This window comes from Lissotriton vulgaris, unplaced genomic scaffold (genome assembly GCF_964263255.1).
Source record: "Lissotriton vulgaris unplaced genomic scaffold, aLisVul1.2 SCAFFOLD_291, whole genome shotgun sequence".
NCBI lineage: Eukaryota > Metazoa > Chordata > Amphibia > Caudata > Salamandridae > Lissotriton > Lissotriton vulgaris.
The window spans coordinates 1604559-1630779 of record NW_028248508.1 but is presented as its reverse complement, the minus strand read 5'-3'; the positions used below and the strand labels follow the sequence as shown (position 1 = coordinate 1630779).

Sequence of the window (26221 nt, the reverse complement as noted above, 5' to 3'; positions counted from 1 at the left end):
AAGGTGCAAGTCTCTGGGAACACACCTCCTCCCTAGTGAGTCTTGCTCCAACATGTTGTAGGAGTATGTTCCATACGTGAATTCATGCATCATGTAGGCTTTATTTATGTATGTGTGCATTTTTTGGATTGTTTTTAACGTGCTACTCTGTTTGTTTCAGCGTGATTATAGTTTAGAAATGAAATACAGTTTAATGAACGAAAGGAGGATGAGTAATTGTGTCTGATGTTCTGCAGTCAAAACCTCTCTTACGTATGGGGTTCAGTTAAATCAAGCTTAAATAGCAGAGTTTTCAGGTGTTTCTATAAACACGTTGATTGCATTAGGAGCATTCAAAAGTCTGGGTCTGTTTACACCATGGTCTGCTTATAGGTTTCACATTCCTGAGATATTGTCGATTAATGAGATGGGCAGACATAGAATGAATGTTTCTGTTTGAGACACAGTAGCATCCCAGTTTCAGCAGGTATCATCGGCTGTTGCTCCAGAAGAATTTATGAACAGTTCACAAATCTTAAATTTCATTCTAACGTTTGTATGAATCTAATGAGATGTTTTAAATGTGGGGTTGCTGCAGTACTTCTTCCAAAGATTTATGCACATTATGACTGGTTGGTTCTGTAATCTTTGTAACCTACATCCTTTTCTAACCTACATCTAGTATCCTCACGAGCTCATCCTGGGTGAAATTACTCTAGGTAAGGTATGACATGGCCAAAACTCTTATCTGTTCAAGTTGATAGTTGGTTTGCATATCAGGGAGAGCGGAAAATGGACTCTCTCGACCGCGGTTTAGAACATTGACTATGGCAGTTTGAGTGCTTCCTGCAGTCTTGAATTCAGACTTGAGGAATGTGTTTAAGTTCCACATATGTTTAAGTTGTTTTGTCACACCTCTTTCTGTGATTTTCCTGGGGAAAGTGAGGTTGGAAATGGACCAGTATTTTGCCAGTATCTTCTGGTAAGTGGATTTATTTTCCAACATTGAGTAACTGTAACATGCTTTAAATAGTCTGGTTCGACTCATGGCTGAAGGAGTAATTTATTGTATTTGTTGTATCTGTTGTGAGAGGGGGAGGAGTTGTTTGTGAGGTCTCACCTACGCAGCGCGCATACGCTGCATAGGAGAAAGACCTTTAGCCATCAATGCGCCTTTTCAGCCCAAAACGTGCATTCATTGCATTGCTTTTAATGGCAACGTGTGCATGTCTGGCGATTCCCTTGTGGGAGCGAGCTTTGACACCATATGTTTGTAATTAACTTGCAAACATATGGTGCCCCTGCTCGTTCCCAGGCGGGAAACGGGCGCATGCCCCCTCCTGTCTTCCCTCCCCGTGCTGCCTCCTTCTTTAGCGCGAGTCGCGTGCACGTGTTTGTTTTCTTTCATGGCGCGCCTGTGCTTGTTCATATCTTCAAGTGTCTGGAGGCTTCTGGATGTTTTCCTTCGTTTGCCTGGAAGTGGCTCCCTCGCTGTGTGCTGCTGCCTGTCCTTGCGTGTTTGTGTGCCGCTTTTTGTTTGCCTTCATGTGACAACTGCGCGCGTGTGCGTGCATGCGTTGCACGTGTGTACGCAGTTCTAAGGTCCTTGCTTAGAGTTTGGGTTTGACATTGCTGTAAGCACAGTTTTTGTTGTCTTGGTTTGTCCGTATTCCTCTGTGTCTTTGTGTTTTACGCTGCTGTGTTTATCGTTGTGTTTGTGGGCTTTTGCTCCTTCCACTGCCAAGATCCTGCGCTGCGGGGGCACTCCGAGATATGGGGGTGGGCGGGGAGGCGGGTGGACACTGGAAGACCCACCATTGGCATAACATAATTTGGTATCTGCAGATTCCACCACGCTACCTCTATCAGCGGAAACGATGGAGGGGGAGCTCCTTTTCAAATGCCTTTCACTAATTTGTGATTTAGGGCCATACACTTTTTTGAACACACTAGTGGGTACCTAAGTTCCATGGATGACTGAACCCTGTGCAGAGAAGCTTTATATTGTAGCAGGAAAACTTAAGACCATGTACTTCCTCAACAAAACCAGATTGTAGAAAGGAGAGTGTGTGGGGCATAACATTCGAAAAGTATACTTGACAAATATTTTTGAAATTTTACGTTTACTTTTTTAGATAACTGGAGATAAGGTGGAGTGCGAATAATCACATGGTTTTCAGTCAAGTGCCAGAACTGGGACTAAAAACCAAGATTTTAAGCTCCAAGCTCAGAAGCGTTGTACTAGCGCCTAGTTCACAACTCCTTCTCCTCGGTTTGCGAGCTCCATCGCTCCCTCTTTACCATCTTTCCCTCCTGCCGCTCTAGTTTTCCCACCACCCCTCCCCTCCATGGTTCCCACCCTCGCTTCCTCCACAGCCGTCATCGTGCGGGGAAGGCAGCAGCATTCCTTGGATGTCAGGGGAGCGCGGCGAATTCCAAGCTGCACTTTCTCTTCATTAGGAGGAGAAAGTGAGGTCCGGGGTATGGGGGTCACCTGAGCGCACAGGTGCAGCATCTCGCACGGTGGGAGGGGGCCGGGGACCACAGTGCCAGAAGGGCCGGGGACCAGAGTACCTGAGGGGCAGGGGGCAGATATTTCTACCCCAGGTTCCCAGGACCACGCCTCCATATTAACAGATGCCCCCGCCGGCGGGTTCGTTCCAGATTTAGGAGTAGGGCCGGGCCCGGGTGTGCCAGGCCACATTTAGACGTATTGCCCCCATCCCAGCCGAGCCTGAAGGCCTTCAGTCCTGCAACGGGGTTGTTTGTCACGCCATTGTTTCACCTTACCTGCTCTCTCTCGCTCTCTCTCTCTCTTGCAGGTGCCTACTCTCCAACATGCACTACTGCTCCCCAGAAGGTGCACTTGCATTTACACCAGCACCATGAATGCTCCCAACAACACCATCACCGCACCTGTGCCCATGGCACCAGCATCACATCCTCTTCCACTGGCACCAGTACCACACCCGGTCCCTCACCCAGTGGCATCATCATCCCACCCTCACCCAGTGGCACAAACACCGCCCCCTCACCCAGTGGCATCACCATCCCACCCTCATTCAGTGGCACAAGCACCGTCCCTCACCCACTGGCACCAGCAGCATACCCTCGCCCACTGGCACCAGCAGCACACCCTCGCCCACTAGCACCAGCATAGCGCCCTCATCGAGTGGCATCAGTGTCGCAGCCTCACCAAGTGGCATCAGCACCGCACCCTCACCTTCACCCACTGGCGCCAGCACCGCACCCTCACCCAGTGGCATCACCATCGCACCCTCACCCAGTGGTAGAAGCACTGCACCCTCGCCCACTGGCACCAGCATCACATCCCCGCCCTCTGGCACCAGCAGCACACCCTCACCCACTGGCACCAGCAGCACAGCAACCTCCGCTGGCAGCATACCTCGTCCGCTTTCACCCTCTTGGAACACCACCACACCAGGACCCAGTGGCCCCACACTCCCCTATACCCACTGAGAGCAGAGCCACGCTGTGCCCCCTGGCACCAGCACTTCCGCACTACAAGCCCTCGCGCTAGCTCACACCTACACGGACCTGCATCCAAACCTGCTGGTCCCAGCATCGCATCTGCATCCACAGAGTGGCACTGAGATGAGCACCGCAGTGACACCATCACCGCACCCGCATCTTCTGGCACGCGCATTGCACATTGAGTGACACCCAGGATATAGGTCTGCGGAGGGGCCCAGGCAGACAACTCCGACCCTCCCCTGCCACTGCTCCTCCATTCCTGCTGCCATTTCCCGTAGTCTCTCATGTGGTCAGCTGAACCAGTGTCTAAGTGGCGTGCAGGGATAGGACCAGGGCTCGGTTGCCATCTGACCCCCCGCCCCCTAGTGGAAGTGATCTCCTTACACTCCTTTGAGCTCTGCAACACCCCTCCATCAGTCCCAGAGGAGCGGTGGGACAGCCCCTCCTCTCCTGCCCTAGAGCCATCGGGTGCTGCCCATTCTTTGTGCCCATCAATGCTGGCTTTAGTATTACTTGCATTTCTCTAACCCCAACGTGAGCAAAACGATGGCATTTTCTAGAGTCCCTACACCCATCCTCCAATCTAGCAGCCACCACCAAAGTGAATACAACAGGTCTATTTAGAAACGTGGTCACTTGAAAATCGTGCACCCTAAAAAAGCTGTTCGTGTCCTATATTTAATTTGAAAGCATTTCAGATCCCAGTTAAACCATAACCAACAGGATCTCCCTAATCCCCTTACGGGTGATGGCTGGGCTTGTTGTTGGAGTTCAGCGCCCGCAAACAGTGGGATTCTCAATATTGACCCTGACCGCTTGTTTGTTTGGGGGCACAGACGTCATTGTAATATTTCCCCACTGGAAGCACTGGCGCTAAGGTGCCTGGTTTGCGCAGTTACTTCCTGCTCGAAGCTCTACCTTATGACGCTGTCACCTTCTGAAAGCTATGTGGTTTTAAACACACATCCAGGGAAACTGCTGTGATGTAGACTGCTTCCGGTGTCCCTAACACAGTACAGAGCGAACACTGTCATACAGCTAGTGTTGAGGATTTGGTGGCAGCTGCAGAAAGCACAATCTTTCACAAGGGCTGGATTTTTTTTTTAGTTCATTTTGGTGGTCGAAATTCATAATTTCAGCATCCGTAGCACATGGACACACCAATGTTGGAACAGCCCTTGAGGTGGGACCTCAGCCACAGAAGGTGCTACCACCCTTTGGGGTTTCGTTGGTGAGTCTCACGTTAGGTGCCTAATTCATCCTGTAAACACAGGGCAGCACCTTTCTAAAATATAGATGTTGCGGCTACTGCCCCTTATTGCATGTTATTTGATTGTTTCACATGCTATAAGTTTCCCTAATCCATAACCCCCTTCTTGAGTAAGCCTTGACAGTTCAATTTCATTACCTCTTGAGATTTACTAGCCAGATGGGAGACTTTGGCACTTCTAAGCATTGCAGCAGTACCTACGGTATGAGGCACCATCAGAAAATGGCAACTTGTCACTTTAGAACTGGCCAGTAATGACCAACTGTCCCCAAGGTGTGGAAAAAAGAACTGACAGCTCAACACTGAGCATCAACAAGCAATAGACGATTCTTCTGGAATTAATCTCAGGCACTGGTGAACGCTTAGGGCCACATTCCATTTCTTTGGGGGGGGTTTGTCCACAATGCCAGTGGACCGAGACCAACCATCTTCTTTCAGTTTTGGTCCTGCTCCAATTGAGACTTTGCAGCGTAACCTCCCAGACCAGGTATCCTCTTGATGGGAACATAAGCAATGCCTCCCTTGCTTTGGCCTTTTTAGGTGTTGTCCGTGAGGTATAGTCCGTGAGGTATAGCTTGAGTCCTGAGGCACAGTGAGCAAACAACCCACGTCTGGGCGTACCCATCCTACTTAGTGCATCTAATGTTGGAAGGAATGGTTGAATTATTTTTAACCGCTGTTGATTGTTTAGAGACACATACTAGCCCATACTTTTTCTGCCACTATGCCATTCTAGGCAAATGCCAGCTATGTTCAGTCAGGCATGGACCTGCTTCACCACAAACAGTTCGGTCCAACTCCTAGAGTACCAGAGCCTCCTAGGGCAGTCTTGGCCAATGCTGATTGTACCCCAGCAGTACCAAGCTCAGCTGATATGGGTGGCACTGTACGGAAGTGCACCTTTTTGCCATTCTCACCCCCTTTTTTAGGTCTCGCCTACGCAGCTCGCATGGGATGAATAGGAGGACCTTTAGCCATCGCTCTGCTCTTTTTGGAAGCACACACTTGTGCTTGTGGCGGCATCCAGCTTGCGGGAGTGAGTAGGGGCGTGCCATAAGCACGAGTGCATTGCTTCCAAAAAGAGCAGACTGCACGTGCACACCACTCGTACACTCATAACGAGCTGAGCTCGTCATGAACAATGGGAATCAATGATGGTCAGCGCACAGGGTAAATCTGCACTGCACCGATGGTGTTAACATGGTTAAAGCAAAGCGCAGGTGCCGCGATTGTAGCAAAAGTAAACAAGTAGAAACAACCATTGGCATAGCCAATAGGTCTCACCCGTGGCTAAACACTCGTAAGGTCCCAAAGGCGAGACCTATTATCTATTCCAATGCTTGTTTGAAGCATGTGGCAGAGTAGGCGTCTATAGATGAATTGGAATGGAAATAAAAAACTGCAAAAAAAAATACTATATATAGGTGATGGCTAAGACAACATTGATAAATAATATTCCTGTACTTGCCTGCAAGACCAAATCATTAACTGTTGGTGCATAACCTTTTAGGTAGTATTTGCTGAATGTGTTTGAAGCCATATTGAGATCCCTTTGTATTAATATCTATGTGTGTTATCTGAAATTTAGTAGATTCATACCTCCCAGCGTTTTTAGAATCCACAGAGCATGTGAACAGTTTTCAGTGCATACATTCTTCAAATGATACAATTTCAAAAGGAGAGGGAGTCGTTACTGAGTACTGAAGCGTTCTTTTGTGGAGAATAATAATGTTTAAGAGAGGATATAGAATTCGAGACAGATGAATAGATTCACAAAAAGTGTCTGGATGTCGAAATAGCATCAGAAGTAAATGTGGTGAAAGGTGTGTCGGCACATTTAACCTTTTCTCTCAACCGTAAACACATTTTCAATATAGAGAAACACTGATTGTATACCATTGCTCAGCCCCCAAACACTTCATCTGCCAATTTTATGAAAGCATTTGCTTGTATTTCAGAATTTAAACAATCATGCAAAATGTTTGTTAATACCCTCAAATTGGATGGCTTGAATATTGGTCTTAGCAGTTTATACGTTCATTTGGAAAACCAATATTCTCAATCTTAAGGCTACACCTACAAGGTTGGCAGATCTACATGCTAGCAGGCTTTAGGTTGATTTGTTAAACCTGTTTTGTTAGGGTCACTGCTTGTCACTTGCTATGCCAATAAGACCCTCTACCAAACCCGTGTTATTAGTATTTCAATCCAGTTTGAATCAAAACTATTGGTTCCATTTTTGTACAAAGTTTTTTTATAGGGGACCTTGCTATCCAGGAGCGGAGTTATTTATAGAAAACAACGATCACTATTAGGTGGCAAAATTACACTACATGAACAACAAGTGGACGAGAAGAGCAAAAGAAGTAGGTTAGATCAACCTGGATCAGGTCTGTGCTTTAAGTACCTTGCAAAAGGCGAGTAAAGCTAATCAACATGGTATATGTTTTGGTCACAGAGATGAGCATGGGTGTTAATGGTGCTAAGAATAATTTTAAAAGAACTAAGGGTATGGTGTCCTCATCATATACATGTGAAAGGTCTGGACCACTGATGTGATGTAGTTATTGTGAATTTAGTGGTTTCAACTTTTGTAGAAGGTGAATGTGATGAGAACTGTATTTGGTGAGTTTGGTGATATTGTCATGGATTGTAAATTGTAAAATTGTAAATTGATACTTGTATAGCGTACTACTCACCCGCAAGGGTCTCAAGGCGCTTGTACGAATACCGCTGTGGAAACCATCCTGGCTTTCCCTGTGAGGCGTCTACTCCTGGGCACCCCCAAGGTGGAGGCCAGGCATCCTTAGCGTTGTGGGGGCCGTTGTGGAGATTAAGCAAGCTATTGCCCAGAGTTGCAGAGTGGGACTCCATGAATGGAATAGGCACAGAGGCAAGATTTATCAGGTCCGTGGAATTTTTGAGCCCAAGACCCGCCGAGGGAGGGAATTGAACCCTGGTCCCGGGCTAGACCTCTGCATCAGGGTCTGCCGCTCTAATCATTGAGCCACACTTCTCCATGATTATGGGTGCTAGTTGAATATATAGCTAAGAGATCTGTCTGAGGGAATGAGATTAGGGGATGTTCCTAGAGGAAGAAAGGGAGAGGCGGAATAACTATTCCTCTATTTTGTGGATTCCTGTTTCTGAGCCACTTGAGGTGAGGCAGTTGATTTAACTCTAGGACTGAATTTGTACTAGCCATGAGGTATCTTTCCAAGGTAGATTTGGGACTTTTCTTGATATTTTTTGTATTCTTTTATTTTTTTAAAATTTATTTTTACTGAGTTTTATATATCGCGAACATGATCTGGTATTGGGTATCAGAGCGCTTTACATGGCATCAGTTATGTTACATGAGGACACACTTTAATTTTTGTTAGGCACAGGGAGATTAAGTGATTTGCCCAGAATCATAGGATGTTCATCGTCATTGCCGAAACTCGAACCTGCTTCTCCAGATTTGAGGTCGACCGCCCTAGCCGTTAGGCCAACTCCTCTCCCCTATTTAAAGACTGCTGGGTGTCGCAGAGTAGCTTGAAATTTGCCACCTCTTATTTTTGGTAGGTAAGATCCAGAATGTATGTAGTAATCCTACGTTGACAATTTTTTAAGTGGAAAAAAAACACATGTTGTACTTGGCCGTTCTGGCAGGTTCACCCCTAAACATTTTGCTTTTATATGTGACTTGGTGTTGCTTGTTTTTGGCTTCTGCGCACTTTTACACTGTGTCCCAGTGTAAAGTGCGTGCGCACTCTGAGTGCATGTGGTGAGATTGTCCTGCCCTCCCATAGGAATGCATGGGGGATTTTTGTGTCCATGACGGTTCCTGATGTTTGGGGAGTGCAGGGGCGAGTTTGGTATGTGCGGACTCATGTGATTAAATGCTGCGCGATGATGGGCGCAGATTTAATATGTCTGGTGTGGAAGTGCCACTTCTAGAAGTTGGCCTGTCTGTGTAATAAATGTGAAGTCACTGTCTGACTTGTGATTGGCTGGAGCTGGCTGGTGTGCCTGGCTCCAGGAGTCAGGATGGGTCTGCCCCGGGGATGAATGGAGAGATCTGCATGTTGATGGCAGGGAGGAGTGCACCTGGGACATGAATAGGGCTAGGCTTTCCCTCCACAATGCTGGCTCCGCCCCCTGTGGTGCGTCTGATGTCCCTAGCCTGTCCTGTGAATGGGGAGAGGGGCTGAGCACAACAGAGTGCTGCAAAACTAGTTGCATCTGGTTTTTCCTTAACCCTGCAGCCTGAGACAAAGGGAATATGTGTATAAAAGAGGGGCTGTGACCCATGAAACTGTCTCTGTCTGATCCTGACTTGAGGGGGGCCTGCTGCTTCTGCTGGGCGCCAGGAGGAACCGCCATTGGGTGCTGCCTCCCAACCTGGAGGGCCCTGTGAGCTGGCCCCTGGGCCCAGCCTTTGCCCCCTCCTTGCCTGCATTCTAAAAGGACTTTCCCCTGGACTCTGTTCTCCAAGCGCCGGGAAGCGCTAAAACTTAATTGCCAAGAAGTGCTGGCCTTTTGGGCCGAGAGCGCTTCAGCTTAGAAGGAACTGCAGCACGGAGCTGCGAGTGCATTCCCGAGGGATTCCCCGGCGCAGGGATCCCCCTTTTCCTCATTTTTGGCGCGGGTGCCACCCCGCTCATTTGCCGTATTTTATTATGTCCGAGGCGGGTGCCCACCCCGCCAGGGACGTTGCCATTTAGGCGGGAGCCTACCCCGCATTGCCCAGAGCTAAAAGAATTCAACGCCGCGGCTCGGGTGCCGGAGAGCGCCGAAACCGGAAGTCAATCCGAGTATTGCCTGAGGTGGGGCGGGACTTCCGTTTTCCCGAAGGAAGCCCCGTGCCCACGTTACCACCCGGAAACAAGGAGAGACGTGCCGGTCAAGAGCCCCGTAGTGCAGCTGAGGGGCAGAGAAGTGCTGCGGTCGCTGGCGGGGCTCCCGTGTTGTGAGGAGAGCCCCGTGTCCTGCAGTAGCTGTGTAGGTGAGGCGGAGGGGGCCTGAGGCACATTGCCGGTGCCTGCCCCCGCCGCGGTGAGAGGAGACGCGCTGCACTCCCCGCCAGAGGGAGCCCAGAGGAGACTTCGCCCCATGCCAGACCAACCCGGTGAGTAGGGTCTGGGTCTGGAGGCGAGGCACATTGTCGGTGCCTGTTAGAGGCAGTTTCTTTTGGTGTAGAGCGGCCCCGGTTGGCAGAGGGCCGCTTCCCCAGTGTGGCAGCATTTTTCTTGATAGTCCGAGCCCACGAGGCTCGAACGATTGCGGGGTCATTTTGTATCTAGAGCCCACAAGGCTCCAACATCAGGGGGCATTGTTGTAGTCCGAGCCCGAGAGGCTCCAACGTTGTTTGGCCGCACATTTGTTTCAGAGCCCGCGTGGCTCCCACATTGTTTTGGGGGCACTGCTGTTTCTCCAGAGCCTCAGAGGAGGGCCAGGGTGCACGCTGGTGGCCAGGCCCAGTCCCCCAGCTGCCCAGTACTTGGTGGGCAGCTGCATTGTTTAGGCCTAAGAACCCTTGCGCATTCTTTTTTGGCTGCCTGCGCAGCCCAGCCCTGACATTGTGGACAAAGGGCATTTCAGCCCCCTGAGAAGCCAAGTTGGCCTGGGGACAGTTTCCTGTGTTGTGCCCTTGCTTGGGGTACATGGTTATGCCTTATGTGATTTTTGCACAATGTGATGACCTACTGTGCTAGAGAGAATACTTGCCTAATGTGATTTATGCATAATATCTAATGCCTTTTTGCCTATACCTCTAAATGTGTTTTCATGCTTAGGAGGTTGTTTTCCTAGTATAGGTTATGCTAGTAAGTTCATGGTTCCCTGCGTGATATATGCCTAAGGTGTTTAGGATTGCATAGTGTGTATCTACCTTCTACCAGTGATTACTGGTTGTGTGCTACAGTTGCTTTTTTGTGCTACAGTTATCCTATGTTCAAAGTGCTATTTCTACTAAGTGCTGATTCTGACAGTGGTCCACGTGGCCCTGTCCCATGTATATAATCCCCTGTAAATACTGCCCAGTGCCAGTTGGCACAGTGTAATTATGTGATTATGATCTAATGTGTTTATGGTAATACATAGGCTATTTTTATATATAACCTTGTGTTGAGTTCCTTTTTGTGGTGTACCTAGTGTGTTGCTGCTGTGTGTGTGTGTGTTGCGCAAATGCTTTACACATTGCCTCCGGGATAAGCCTGACTGCTTGTGCCAAGCTACCAAGGGGGTGAGCAGGGGTTATCTTGGCGTGTGACTCCCTTGCCCTGACTAGAGTAGTGGTTTCTGCCTGGCTTTGGCACAAGCCTTAGCCAACCAGAAATCGCCGTTTCTAACAACACATCTCGAGCGTAGCTAGATATTAAGAAACTTCCTGAATCTGTAATTATTGAAAGTGGCCTGAATCCTGGGGTGGAGATTAAAGGCAGTGGGGCAGGCTGGGATTTGGACCCGAAAAGGTGCAGCCATCTTTCTTCCTGTTGCTGTTTCTGACGAACTGAGAAAAGATCACGTATAGGATGCTACTCTGATGTTTCTGGTTGAGGTGAATGTTGGCACAGCTCTTAAGTGGCGAAGTGAACAAAGCATTTAGCCTTGGAGTCCAGTTGTGGGACGTTTACGGACTTCAGCAAAGGGCTTGTGACATCGTATTTCAGGATGTCCATGATAAGGTGAGTCAAGATTTTGGATTCTTTAAAGATATTTAAAAGGTATTTAGGGAAATCTAAATACACAGCTGAAGGAAGTGAGTTTTTCAGGGCATAAGGGAATGAGAGACAAGACATTAATTCCCATGGAGTTCGATCCCTGCAACAACAACAAAGTGAAAGTAGACTGAGGGGGAAACGCATTACTGTGCTACCCCTCTATGAAATATTTATCCTGAGCGGGTGAGGTACATTAAGATTGTGCTGAGTCAGAAAAAACAGACAGACGTCATAACAGATATTTATGGCTATAACCACAATCCAAAATCGAACTTGATGCATAAGTTCTTCCCCACACTTACAGGCACAAGGTAACAGGCACACCAACTAAAAGAGCAGAATGATAGGCCCTGGAGCTGCTTGCAACTCTAACTTATTACATCAGTTTTGTCAGAATTAAACTTACGCCAGCTTGTGTTCATTCATTCCCAAGGCTCTGCAAACCATTGTTGGAATGTGGAAGAAGTGTCACCCGCAACCCCATCCAAATGGAAAAGGACTTCGGTGTTATTTACGTGTTTATTAATGTTGAACCTAGAAAACTACATAAGGCCAGCAATTGACTCAACATGTAGGGAAAAATCTGCATGACAGGAACAAACCCTTAAGAGCACTACATATGGTAGCGGAGGAATGGAAGCAGCTTGTTAAAAAAAAAAAATCTTAAATATTTTAGTAATGTGTTTCCTCGCTCACCGAAAGTAAACAGCCCTGTATGTCTTGGTAATTTGTTGGTAGGTGAAAAATAAATACTGCAACAATAGTTGTAGAAACTATATTATACATTTAGGATCAAGGAAAAATAGAAGTTACTTGCCTTTAAATATGAATTGCAAGGAGGAGACATGTAGAGTCCCTGTGTGTTTGCATAATTTTTTTACATTCTATATGCGCTACTAGGCCACTTTAAAGTAAAAGATCTTTTGCGAGGAATTCCACTTTTGGAACATTTGTATTTCAGGATTCTTTCTTGTACAACAATGTTGTATTGCCATAATTGATTTCCAGTCACGCATTTCAGTTTTAATTGCAACCGTTTTCCAAAAGCAGAAGGTGGTTGCCAAGCGCAGTTTCCAAACTCCATAAAGCCACTGTGTGTCCACCACGGAGCAGAAATCCTTATCCGCTTGCGTGGAAAGTGAGGATTATAATCAGCCACTGAGCCACAGTCTGCTGAGTGGCTTTGCTTCGCTTTCCTGAGAGTGTAAGGAAGCCATGTCTTTGCAGCTTTGTGCGATTTGTACATTGCAGAACCATTTTAATAATATTTAGGATAGCTATTGCTCTCTGACATCACTGATTGAACAGAAGAGTGCTGCTTGTATTGCCTCCTCGTTTTATACTGAATGCCTGCTGGTGTTTGGCTCCTTATTGCAGGTAGAGGACCTAAGCAGAGAAATCCATGAAAGAAAAAAGAGGGAGAAGGCGAAGACTGATGTGGCGGTGCAGACAGAAGACTACACTTCATGGTCTCACTCTGGTAGGATTCTTTAGAAGAGCAGAAAGCGATTCACCAACACACCTCCTATTCTATAGCTTTCATTGCTGCTGCGAGGACACAGACATGGCCACTAGGAGATATCAAAGTAGAACTGTTAATTGAGGTAGTAATGAATTCGCAAAGTGATTAATTGAGGCTGAAATTATTTAGCAAAATGAGAGGCAGCAGAAACTAATTTGCATTCAAATAACTAGTACTAACGCACACTTACTCATTTAGTACTGCAGCCCAAAAGAAATTATCCATTTCAATACCATTGTACAGCACATCCAGCTTGAGAAACCACTATTTACAGATTCCATGTGCAAAATACAGGAGAGAAGTAACTTTGCTTACATTCACAGGGCCTGTTTACAAGATTCTATCTCACTGCACAGGTTAAACCCAGTCTGCTTTGGTTAGGTGCTTGTCTTCATAAACACTGCATGTCATAATCCAGATATTCAGATCGGATGCGAGTAGCGGAATAGGCTGTCTATTACCATTGTGGGGGAGGGGTGATCATAACCCACTCAAGGCCCATCCTGTTTTGAGTCCTGGGCTGTTTCCACTCTCAGCAATAATAATAAATTGCATTACACAGTTCGCATCTGCATTTATAATATTTATTACTGATTATCTGCTCCCATAGCGTTGAGTAATAAAGCTGGTTCTCATATACACAGTGTATGAGTGTATTCTAAATAGTAATTTTCATTCTATCTTTTTCTGCTGTATCTTTGGGGGGAGTGCATAACCTATGTTCACTCCTGTAAACAATTTGTGGATCTGTATTACCTAAAGTTATTTAGGAACCACCTGAATCGTGTCATCTCCTTAACTGATCTTAGTATTTAAACCTTTGCATTATTTTGTCTACTCTATCAACTGCATTTATTTGGTATCTCAAGTTTCCCGTTTTTTCATACATTGTTTCCTTACCTATCCCATCCAGTGGTTTGTTAAGCAACGCTCCATTACATCTCACACCAGTCAAGTAATATTTAATCTTTTTAAAATAATATCTACAAATATTTAAAAGCCATTGCTCCACTCTCGTCTTGATACCCATGTCACTTTACACTTGACCATGCATGTTCACACAAATTCATGCTGGGAGGGATTCACTGTAGTGGGAACCCCCTACTAACTTTGATACATTTTTTGGTTGAATATTTCCTTCTTTTCCCATTTATTATCCTCATTCGTTGCAGTTTCTAGATTCTCTTAACTATGATCAGAGGAAGAATTTAATTTCAAGCAATGGCTTTACCCCTTGCCATCTTTTATCAACTAATGCCAAGTCAAAGTGACTTTAATTCGGCTGCCAATAGCCATAAAAGTAATTCAAAATTCAGCATTGATGGAGTTTAAAAATAATAAAATTGAAAATGTAAAATAAAAATAGATGAAAGCAGCATTGGTAAAAATAGACTTTAAATTACAAAACGGACACTGCATTAGCAACCAGGAAAGAAAACCTAGTACATGAGGCAGACAATAAGAACAAGCTATCTAGTATGTGAGGAAATGGTCCTCCTGCGAACCAGCCACATTCCACCCAAATATTTAGCTACTGCACCAGCATATAATGGCCAACAATCAGATCTAAGTATGCAGAGGGCAGTGCTATTACTTCTCGTGCCTACCTCTTTACATAGAGGCGAGAGCCAAAAAGAATGTGCACGAGCATACACAGGACACGCCAAAAGGACATGGGGGACTTCGAAGAATTACAAATACGGCAAACCAGGGATTCTGAGGCCACCCATTTGGAAGTAAATGATTTTAATATTAAGGTGCCCACTCTTAACTGAAAGTACAGTTTCCTATCCATTGACACTGTAATCGTGTTTCCAAACTGTTGATAGACACAAAATGATTTAAAGTCAAGGAATTCACCATTCAAGGTAGCACTGGCAGCTTTGTGGGTTTCGTCAGACAATGTTTTTGACCAATAGGTCTTTTTCAGAGGTTCTTTGGAAGGGATTAAACCCCCAGAAATCGACTAGAGCTATGGAAATAAGTGAGCGTTTGAAATAATTAAGCCAATGAATTTTGTGAAAATGGTCTGATTTAATAATGTCCTGAAGTGCAATGCTATAATGACCTAATTCAGGAGTGGACCAAAGGCGCCTCCAAAACAACAGCGTGCGCAATCTGCAATTGTCTTCTGCCCTTTTTACACCCATATCTAAAGTCAGGGGATGATGGGGATTGCTTGTTGGAAAATGGTCTTAGTGACTTATTCTCAGATTTAATTAGCCCGTCAATGTTAGCAAAACCCCACAGCTTTGCCCCGTAGAGGGCGGAGCCCAGCCCCTTCGCCTCATAAATCTGAAGGGCCGGTGCTATCTGTTTGCTGAAGGAGGCTAGGCGCTCTATGGAAATTGCCCCTACTATCTGTGCCGAATCACCGCTTCACTAACACGAGGCTTCCAAGACATGGTAACACCAGAGCAACACCCAGGTAGACAAAGGAATCCACCCTCTCTAGAGGGTGTGGGTTAAAAAAAAATCAGTTTCATCTTTGCAGTGTTGATTGCCAGCCCGAGAAAAACTCACCAAAATTATTCAGGAGTCTTTGGCATCTGCTCAGTGTCTTGGAAACCAACAGGGTATTGTCAGCAAAAGGCAGAATGTAGGGTTTCATATTGCCAAAGAGGTGACGTCGGTGTGCGGTAAAGTTAAACAATGTACGATGTCATTTAAGAGCAGCGAGAAGAAGGTTGGACCAGGCAAACTGCCCTGGCGAACACCTCTGGACACTGGGACTCTCTCTACCACCTCATTCTGCATGCCTTAGTCAATTCTAGCATAATTCATATCATGTTAAGCTTATTACGATCGAAAATGAGTGGGGGCATACCCTCGTCATTAAGTACTTGCCAAAGTTTTAAACAAGGGTCTTAGTCAAAGGCTAATTTTAAATTTACAAAGCCACCGTAGAGGTTGCCGCTGTCAATTACAACTGTCTTCCAATAAATTAACAAAAAAATACAGGACTTGATCAATGGTTGACACTCTTTTCTGAAACCCAGCCTGTAAAGGACTTAAAATATTATTTTCATCTATCCGTTCCTGGATCTTAAATAATTCATAACATCTAAAAATCTTTTGCTTGTGGTCTTTTTGGCTAATCAGCCTATAGTTACCTGGCTGGGACCTATTTCCTTCTATAAAATTGATAACACAATGGCGTCTTTCTAGGAATCAGGAATCGAGGCTCCACTTGCTATGGCATTACCAAGAATAAGAGTATATTTAGACCATGCTTCAATATCGTGATAAAAAATGGCAGCAGGGAGAACCTACCTCTTGAAGTGAAATTAAGAGAATCTAATATGTCAGATATATCTAACAGACTTGTAGAGCCATCATAATAGAGGTTCTTAAAGTGGCCAAACCACTCTAAGTAGAGACATAGTTGTGGGGTTCCAAAGTGGCAGTGTTGCCGCCCTTCAATACCGGTTTCCAGAATTTGTTAGAATCCCTATATGAGGAAGCGTCTTTAGATCCTACCACATCTCCTCATCCCAGGCCTTTAGGGCTTTTTTGCATTAACAATGTGCTTTTTATACACATTCCTACAGATACAAATTTGGCCTACGCCTTTAGCCTAGTGGCCTGTAACACTAAGCTTTTAAGCCATCGGCATTCCCCATTGAATCTCGCGCTAGATTTCTTAACTGGATATTTTGATTTTGTGACAAATAGTAAAATATGTTAAAATGTGTTACACGTTGCTATGTCAAATACAAATGTCCTTGTAGCCCTCGCCAATAGGGGCACCATTGTGAATTTTAGGAAACATATCCTACAAATCCTGATTTACAACGGTGAAAATGTACGGATAGCCAGCTATTTGTCGCCAATTCAAACGGCGCATGTCAGATGTAAGTTTGAGATCCCTGGTTAAGGGGGAGGGGAGCAACAACAAGCCCCCTGGTTTAATGATGACCTTAAGAAATCCAAGAAGATCTGTCGCACCCTCGAGAAAGCCTGGCGAAAAAACCCAACCACTGACAACCTGGCCACTTTCCAGAACGCCACCCGCAAACACCACCAATTGATCCGATCCACCAAGAAATCAGCATTCAAGGACCGACTTGACAACAATGCCCACAACAGCAAGGAACTATTCAACATCGTCAAAGAGTTTACCAACCCCACCGCCGGCACCAATGACATTACTCCATCCCAAGACCTCTGCGACTCTCTGGCCTCATTCTTCCACAACAAAATCGCTGACATACATAACAGCTTTGGAGACCAGCCCACCCACCCAACCTACCTCCGTACTAAAACCCCCCTCCAACAACCTTTAAGCTTGGAACCCGATCACCACTGAAGACACCATCCGCCTGATAAACACCATTCATTCAGGATCACCAACCGACCCATGTCCCCACCACAATTTCAACAAAGCAGACTCCATTATCGCACCCCATCTTCGAGACATCATCAACTGCTCCCTCAACTCCGCCACCTTCCCGGAAAGCTGGAAACACGCCGAACTCAGCGCCCTCTTGAAGAAACCTACAGCAGACCCCACTGAACTTAAGAACTACCGCCCCATTTCGCTCCTCCCATTCCCTGCCAAAGTCATTGAGAAAGCCGTCAACAGTCAACTCGCCGCCTTCCTCGAATCCAACAAATCCCTCGACCCTTACAGTCCGGCTTCCGAGCAAAATACAGCACCGAGACCGCCCTCATCGCTGCAACAGACGACATTCAAACTCTACTGGACAGCGGAGAAACTGCTGCCCCCATCCTACTCGACCTCTCCGCCGCCTTAGACACAGTCTGTCATAACATCCTTATACAACGCCTCAGCAACGTCGGAATACAAGGAAAAGCATTGGACTGGATCATCTCGTTCCTCACAGGAAGAACCCAGAGAGTCCGCCTCCCCCTTTTAGATCAGAGGCCACCGAAGTCCTCTGCGGCGTACCCCAAGGATCTTCACGCAGCCCCACCCTCTTCAACGTATACATTAGTCCCCTCGCATCCATTGCGCGCCAACACAACCTCAACATTATCTCCTACGCAGACGACACCCAGCTGATCCTATTCCTCACCAAAGACCCAAACACCGCCAAAACCAACCTACAGGAAGGGATGAAAGAAGTAGCCGAGTGGATGAAGAACAGCCGTTTAAAACTTAACTAGGACAAAACGGAAGTCCTCATCTTAGGATCATCCCCCTCTGCCTGGGACGACTCATGGTGGCCACCGTCCCTGGGCAGCGCACCCAAACAGACGGACCACGCACGTAACCTGGGCTTCATGCTGGACTCCTCCCTGTCGATGACCAGACAAGTCAACGCCGTCTTATCATCATGCTTCAACATCCTACGTATGCTCAACAAAATTTTCCGTTGGATCCCCACCGAAACTAGAAAGACGGTCACCCATGCACTGGTCACAAGCCGACTAGACTACGGAAACACTCTTTACGCCGGATCCACATCCAAACTTCTGAAACAACTCCAACGCATCCAAAACGCCTCAGCCAGACTCATCCTAGACATCCCCCGACAAGCTCACATTTCCGGTCACCTAAAAGACCTCCACTGGCTCCCCGTCAACAAAAGAATAACGTTCCGCCTCCTCACCCACGCACACAAAACCCTCTACGACCTAGGACCCGAATACCTCAACACGCGCCTGTCCTTCTACACCCCCACCCGCTATCTTCGTTCGTCCAATCAAGCCCTTGCCGCAATTCCACGCATCCAAAGATCCACCCTGAGAGGAAGATCCTTCTCCTACTTAGCGGCCAAGACCTGGAACTCCCTCCCCACCCACCTCCGCCTCACACAGAACCACCTCTCCTTCAGAAAACTTGGTTATTTGATAAGTAAGCTCCCTCCCTCCCTCCCTCAAGCGCCTTGAGACCCTCCGGGTGAGTAGTGCGCTATACAAATTTAAACTTGACTTGAATGGTGGCTGGTACAGAGAGCTATCATTGAAAGGGTAGCAGATTATGAATGCTCTCAATCCTGTGTGTGATAACCACATCATTAACAAGTGATCACAATCCTAAATCGACCACAATATAATCTATGCGACTAGTGTGGTTACGTTTGTTAAATGTGAATGCACCTGTACAATCTGATTTAGTTTGTCCCTAATCCTAAGTTCTATTTTGAGACCTTTTAATTGAATAGCAGCCTGGGTCCATCTTTTAATTGGAGCAATTTCCAGGGATGGGACTCCCAAAATCTTTATTTATTTATTTGACAAGTTTTATATAGCGCTGGCTAGACCCGTAGGTATCAGATCGGTTTACATATGGATCGCTGCGGTTCAAGCTACAAATTACATCCGTTACCAGAGCATAGTAATACATGGACCAAAGGAAAAAAAAATGTTACAGTAATTAGTCTGGGGAGGAAGGAGATACAGCGGGGAGATGGAGAGAAATGTGCCCAATGTCCGGCTAGGTAAGTGACAGCCGAGGGGTTAAACCTGGGTCGGTCTCCTATACAGCTGTCTGGCAGCTCCACCGGACATCAGCCATGTTGCTCAGGTCTCAGCGGTTCAGAAGAACAAGGATTTTTTTTTTCATGCTTACATCAGATTACAGTAGCATAGTCGGACACAGAAGAAATAAGTCTCCAAAAAAGCAATAGAGAAATGGGGGAGGGGTGAGGAAACGGGGGGTTTGGGAAGCGATCAGTTCTGGCAAATCGGCAGTGGTATGGATGTACCACATGGGGGCCCAAGAAGTTAGAGTAAGAGGGCCCATAGCCCAGATGTGGTAAAATAGTCATTAAGTCCAGTGACAAATTCAGTCACTGCATTAGGTCATCTCGGTAATGTGGGGATACCGTGCAGCATCGCGTTCCATTCCTCCCACAGTAGTTCCTGTACTCTAGAGTGATCCATCAATGTGGTGGAGAGATGTTTGGCAGGCTTCTGCACTATTTGGTATGAAGTACATGGCTGCGGTGTGTAAAATCACAAATGATGTGGAATGTCAGGCGTCCACTATGAGAGCGCCATCTTATTTGCAGGGAGAAGAGAGTCAATAATGATAAGGTCAGTTGCGATCATTATAGAACCCAAACAACAAATGGGCAGCTGGCAAGTGATGAGTTGTGGATTTGGCACGAGTGAGGCATAGCGTTAACTCACCTAAACATGCGCACAATTAAAAAAAGAACTGGTAGTGTGCAAGCGCTGCTAGCGCGGTCACCATTTTAGGTACAGGCAGCGTTGAGGGATTGATCGCACCGCAGATCATATTGGGCTATTAAGGTAGGAAATAAATGGGTACCTGGAATAGAAAATGGCATGAGAGTCCTTGAGTGGCCATCCATTTCGGTGAGATGAGTGTGGACGGGCATCGAGGGACACTGCGGCCGCTACTACAAAGTCAGGCAGGTACAGGCAGTATCACAGGAGCTATCGCCATGAAGGGTGAATACACCGCTGATACAGCTAGGACCTGAGGGTACCGTGAGCTGAGGGGCACAAACGGCCTCCATCCACAGGAATCGGTCGATCGGCGCAGAAAGCAGATGAACCTCCAGATCGGCAGCGTCGACCATTTGGGAGCCGATGCCATGATTCCAACACAGTAAAATCTTCGGCACGAAACTCCGCCGTAACTAGTGTGAGCTGTTGGCTTGAGCGTCTCCTCCCCTGGGCCTCCACAGAGTCGGAGCTCCGGCCTTGAGAGCCGCGCAGTCCACTCACAGCAGAGTCTAGGCAGTTCAGCCTCCTCCCCCGTCGTTTCCCCGGGGAGCAGCCATGTAAGCAGAACATGTGTAAGCTGAACATCATAATTATGCAGGGGCCCAAAAGCAGTATTGTAGTCCCTCGTTAGTATAAGGTGGCATTGGGGGTAGTGTCCTTCGAGATAATCCTCTAGGGCTTGCACAGTTTTTGAAGCTAGGCCACCCTTTTCTCCTCCTGCATACATATTAAAGATAGCAAGTTGAACATTTTTATTAAACGTTAGTAGAATCCCCAGTATGTCTAAAGAGTCAATATTCAACTGGGCGATATTACAGACAAGAGAAGCTAGCATCCAAGTGGTTAAACCTTCTGAGTCTCTCCCAACTGAGCTTGATTTTGCTGGCACATAATATTAAGGTAGCCAGGTTTATAAAGAGGTCTATGCTCCCAAGTCTCTTGGAGCAAGCATATTTCATGCTCCTTAATAAATGTATTCCAGTCTGGTTGAACCAGTTTTTATCTGAGGCCAGCCACATTCCAAGATAGTATGTTTGGGAGAAGGGGCTTCACAACAGTAGGAGCAGTACTTACCTGTAAATTTGAGGTTTCAACGGCAGGTTAATTTTAATGACTGACGAAGTAGTAGTAATACTATATGTGCCCAATAATTGATGTTGTTAGGTAAATCAATAGCAAGTAAAGCCTTTAGGAAACTTGGGTAAAGTAAGGGTGATGGTGCATTGGCAGGCACTACCTTGGGCTGCCTACTATAATCTGTTAGTGTTACACATGTGGTATCTTTGAGGTCTTGGTTAAAACCCTTAAGTCAATCCACTTCACCCAAAGTTGATAGCCATCTCCCCTGCTCTGTGTGGTGGAATGTAAATCCTTACCTGACCAACAGTATCTGAACTGAATTGGAGAGTTGTTTGGAGACTAGATCTAATATTGAGAGCCACTAGGTTGTGGCCGAACACCTCGTCCTTTAAAGTGAGCTCAATCATGTCATAAATTAAATATTTGTGGGGCTCCTTAGCTCACTGAGAATATCCTCACTTCAGAGCGCCCTTTATTTTAATGAAATCTGGCACAGGTGAGGAAAAAGGGTAGGTTGTTTAATTTGAAGTCCCCAGCGGCAGCAGTGCCGACTGCAGCGGCTCTTCCCTGATCGTAAAAATGCCTATGATGATTTCGGAGAAGTATGGGCAATTCAGGTCACAACAAGGCACACAGAGGGATCTTGCCCCAAGTTCATATCCACATTGAACGTGTGCAGCTAATACTACTGCACTTTGGTAAAAATACTTTTACTCCACAACTGTAAATTGGTAAGTACTAGTCCTAGCATAGCCTGGTCATGTGGATGTTGGACGCCCATGATGAATTGCTATTTTGGGTGGACCATTAATTCTCAGTAGAGTCTAGCAGCAGCGGGGAGTTTGTGATATGAGTCTTCTGAGCAGAAAATATACCAGGTGAGTCAGAATGTGAAAATGAGCAGCTGGTTGGTACATGTTGTTATGTCAGTGTCTTGCAACCCTATTTTTTGCCTAATAAAGCTCCTAGAATATTATCATTACTTTCAATGAGCTGAGTCCGCGGAACAACAAACTGGAAGTGGTCAGAGTGGATTACTCATTTAATAACTATAACCAATGGAAAACAACACTGTATGATGTGGCTAAAGTAACATCACAATTATGTATGGATTTCTGCTGACTCATGACAAAAAAGGACCCCCCCCCTCCTCATTACCAAGTGTCAAAACGTATACTCTGCACATGTAATCTGCACTATTAATTACTCTTAAAATATAAGCTGATGAATGGCTAATATCTTTCAGTTTAGGAATGCATATTCAAGCTGTATGAAACCATTACATTGGTAATCTTGGCATCCCCTCTAGTGCCTTCATTGCACAATGTTCTCCCCTCTAACGTGACTAAGGTAAACAGATACCTACTCCTTTCCCTCTACCTTCCTGTCTTATGCATGAACTTTTTGTTTACATAAATAATATACCTTCCATTTGTCATTTTCTTTTGGACAGTAATTTTCTTAACTATTCTTTATCTCCGAATTCATCCTTGCCTCTTACTGCTAGTAAGTATAATCACTTGGACCCATCTTGTAAATCTTCATAATTTCCTCTATAATGGTGTGCTCTACTCCCTTTCCGTAGTTAAGTATGCAGTTGAAATCCTTGAACTAATCACTGAACTACATTTCAACTTGATGATTGTTAACAAACTTGGATAAAAAACTAATCGGGCCCTGATTAGCAGATTATACTAGATATCCGGTATAGATGTAGACCTCCCCTCCCACTCTGTATCTGCGATGGCTGTTATTAGCAAAGCTTCTATTACTGTTTATTCCTTTTCCATGAAACGGGGGGGGGGGGGGAATAACTGACACATGGAGTATGTTATACTTTATGTCTCTATCAGCACATCTTACACCATTGAAACCCTCCGAGTGTAGTCCTGAGTGCATCTGATTCCTTCTTACACCTCTTTCTAAAGGAGATTTTAATATCTCAATAGATAATCTTCAGCTAACAAAGCCTTTGACAGTGTTCTGTCCTGCATCACACATTAGCTAACACAACTGGTAGAAGAACCCATTCATTGTGCTGGCCATAAAGTGTCTCATCTGTTCACTGTTCATTACTTAATTCAGCTCACCTCCATTCAGAATTGGCCTGGTCACACCATAGGACTGTATTCTTTTTGATCAATTCACCACCTCTTGGTAATTTCAAAAGATCATAAAAAACCCTGCTCTAAACCTAATGCACAACTGAGTTCCTCTATTTTGGATGCTTCTTTTCGTAATATTAATATTGATATTCATTCTGGTGCTGAATGTCTTAAAGTGTCCATAATACCTTGTAAATCTCGCAGACGTGCTCCTTCTGCTCTCTGGTTAATTGAATATGAAGTTGCAACCAAAATGCGCTGTAAAAGATTTGAGAGACGTTTGCAAGCCACCTTTTTGATTTTTTTTTTTATAAATACATACATATGGAATAGATTTACAGATGTAAGCAACTTCTCAGACAAGCTCAGACCGTCTGTTATCAATTGTGTATCAAAAATGTTGCATAAGGTATTATCGGCTAAAGCGCTCAAAATGCTAATAACTGCTGTATATTGTGAAATGCAAAACAATACCCATGACTAACTTTAGACCTACTTTCCTTCTACTTTCCTGTGCTAAAATTAAACAAAGCTTAGGAAACCAGCTTTCTTTTTTTGTAGAAGCCAGTAACATTCACTGTATTTGACTCTGAAACTATTCTGAACTCAGCAGCTAGTGACATACTTGGACTACTGTATGCAAGAGGAGTATCTGCCTTAATTCTCTTGGATATGGCTGCAGCTTTTAATACAGTGCCTAATAACATCCTAATTGATTGCCTTGCTGACATTGGAGTGCCAGATTCCGCTAATGGCTGCTTTTTGCGTTCTTAGATGGCAGTTCTCAAGCTGTCAGGTTAGCCCCGTCCCACTCTTCATTCAAGAACAGCTGTTTGTTTCTCCTCTTCCGCCTTCGTTCAGTCTTTTGTTGTTAGTTTCAGTGCCTATTCTGCTGGTGCTCAGTTGAACCTTACGCTGCACGAGGACCTTTTCTTTTTACAGTTCATCAGTGACAATAAAACTGAGCTACTGAAATTTGGCATCCCCTCTAGTTCACTGTCTGGTAACTTGAGGCTTTGTGCCCTTCTACCCCCCTAATCATTCTTGCACACAGTATAGGCATTTCACATTCATATTGACGAGGATACCTCCAATTGTTTCTTCCTCATGGCTGTTAAGAAGATTTGTTTGATACTGTTCGTACACATAATAAAAAATATGGTTCAGGTATTTATTATGTCAAGAATGGATCAGTGCATTTCTTGATTCATGGGTTTGCCTGTCTGTATCCTGAACAGATTACAACATATCCAGACGCATCAGTACACCATAATCCTGTCCTGAACAGGTGGTCTAGGATCTCCTGTTATCTCAAGTACCTGTTTGGCTATCAATACAAAGATGTTGCATCTTAAAAGCCCTGTGCCCCTGCCGTGAGGTTCTCTGTACTTCCTCTGCGAACTACAGGAGTTACATGGTATGAGCACTGAGGGACCCTTGTCCTAGCCCAACCTCTTTTTTTTCCAGGTTTGAGAACATGCCTGGGAGGCCACTTCTTTACTACCATCACTGCCAAAACTTGGAAAGCACTTCCTCACAGTCTCTGAACTACTAGCTGCCTTGAAATGTTGCAGGGCACCCTCTTCCAGAAGATTTACCCACATTACAAAAACATATTCATTCTGATGGCTACTTCTAGAAGCAAACTTGGACCAACAGCTTGAATAATCTTTTATCTCCCAAATCTGTGTATTAACAGCACAGTTAGTAAGTTGCAGCAAATGGCAGTGGAACTCTCTGCGTAGTATATGTTTTTGCAAAGTGGCAACAAATACGTGCCAAGCATGGTGCTAGGGAATATAATTACAGAAGTCATAAAATAGAATGAAAGATACAATGCGCAACCTTCAATCATATGAACCAAATGGGGATAAAAATAAGAGCAGGGGGGACAAATTATAAGGAAGGAGCAAGGCCACAACAGTTTGAGTGCTCTGAGATCCATTAATAACTCAATGCAGCATGCAAAGTCAGTGCACATGTGTCACATCCGCATGGCAGAGGTCAATGAATCATGTGAGCGAGCATGTGTGATGCTATGCAAGATAGTCAAGTTTGCGGTTCCAGTGTTCGTCAGGCATGTCACGGAGGAGTTGGAAAGGGGCGGATAGGCTGTTGTAAATTGACTGTGTGGTCTTGTGGTCGGGTGGTGCCTCGGCTCTGGTCCGTGTCTGCAGCATGTCGAGCTATTCTCAGATCTCCAGCTGGGTAGGGGATTTCCAAGCCCATGACTATTCTGCTCGTAACAGGACAAAGGTGAATTCCATGAAGTGGTGCAAGTGCTTGTCGCCCTTCGCCCAGGGTGCAGGCCTAATAAGCAGGATTTGGAGATGGGGTTGGGAGGATGTGTAGATAGCTCTGTTACCTCTGTGGTGACTTCCGCCCATCGTTGTGCTAATAGTGTACATAGCCACACCGTGTGGAAGAAGTTGGCTTTCTGCAATTTACGACAGGGACGTTCCAGTGACCGTGTCGGGAACATGCTCTGTATGCGAGCAGGGGAAAGATAAGTGTGGTGGCTATAATGGAACTGAATTAAGTGAAACCATGAGTTCCTGGAAACGGTCTTAGCCATCTGCAAGCCCCGAGCCCAGGTAGCGTCGGAGAGTGGGGATTGTAACTCTGAGTCCCATCTTGTGACACACAAGCCGGGTGGCCAGAGAAGAGAAATATTGGATTTATCCCCTCTGTGAGTGATTGGTTTACCTCTGCAGAAGTTTGTCTTCATCCATTGTTGACCTAGAGCCATCCACGAGCCCTTTCTTTTGACTATACAGCGGAGTAGCCCATGCTGTTCTTACGACTACTGTTCTCAGCCTTTTCCTGATGAAGACCCCATCGTGAGGACTGAATTAACCCTCCTTTTTAGGGGTCGAAATGTTGACAACACACACTCCCA

General features: G+C 45.7%; 1 protein-coding gene across 2 annotated transcripts in view; it reads left to right on the top strand.

Annotated features, from left to right (window-relative positions):
• The window catches only part of AGGF1 (angiogenic factor with G-patch and FHA domains 1), a 478374-nt gene that overhangs the window by 10337 nt on the left and 441816 nt on the right, over nucleotides 1-26221 (top strand). For both annotated transcript variants that reach the window (XM_086949991.1, XM_086949990.1), the window contains exon 2: nucleotides 12829-12931. In XM_086949991.1, coding sequence (XP_086806117.1) covers nucleotides 12829-12931 — 103 coding nt within the window. The remainder of the gene's footprint in view (nucleotides 1-12828; nucleotides 12932-26221) is intronic.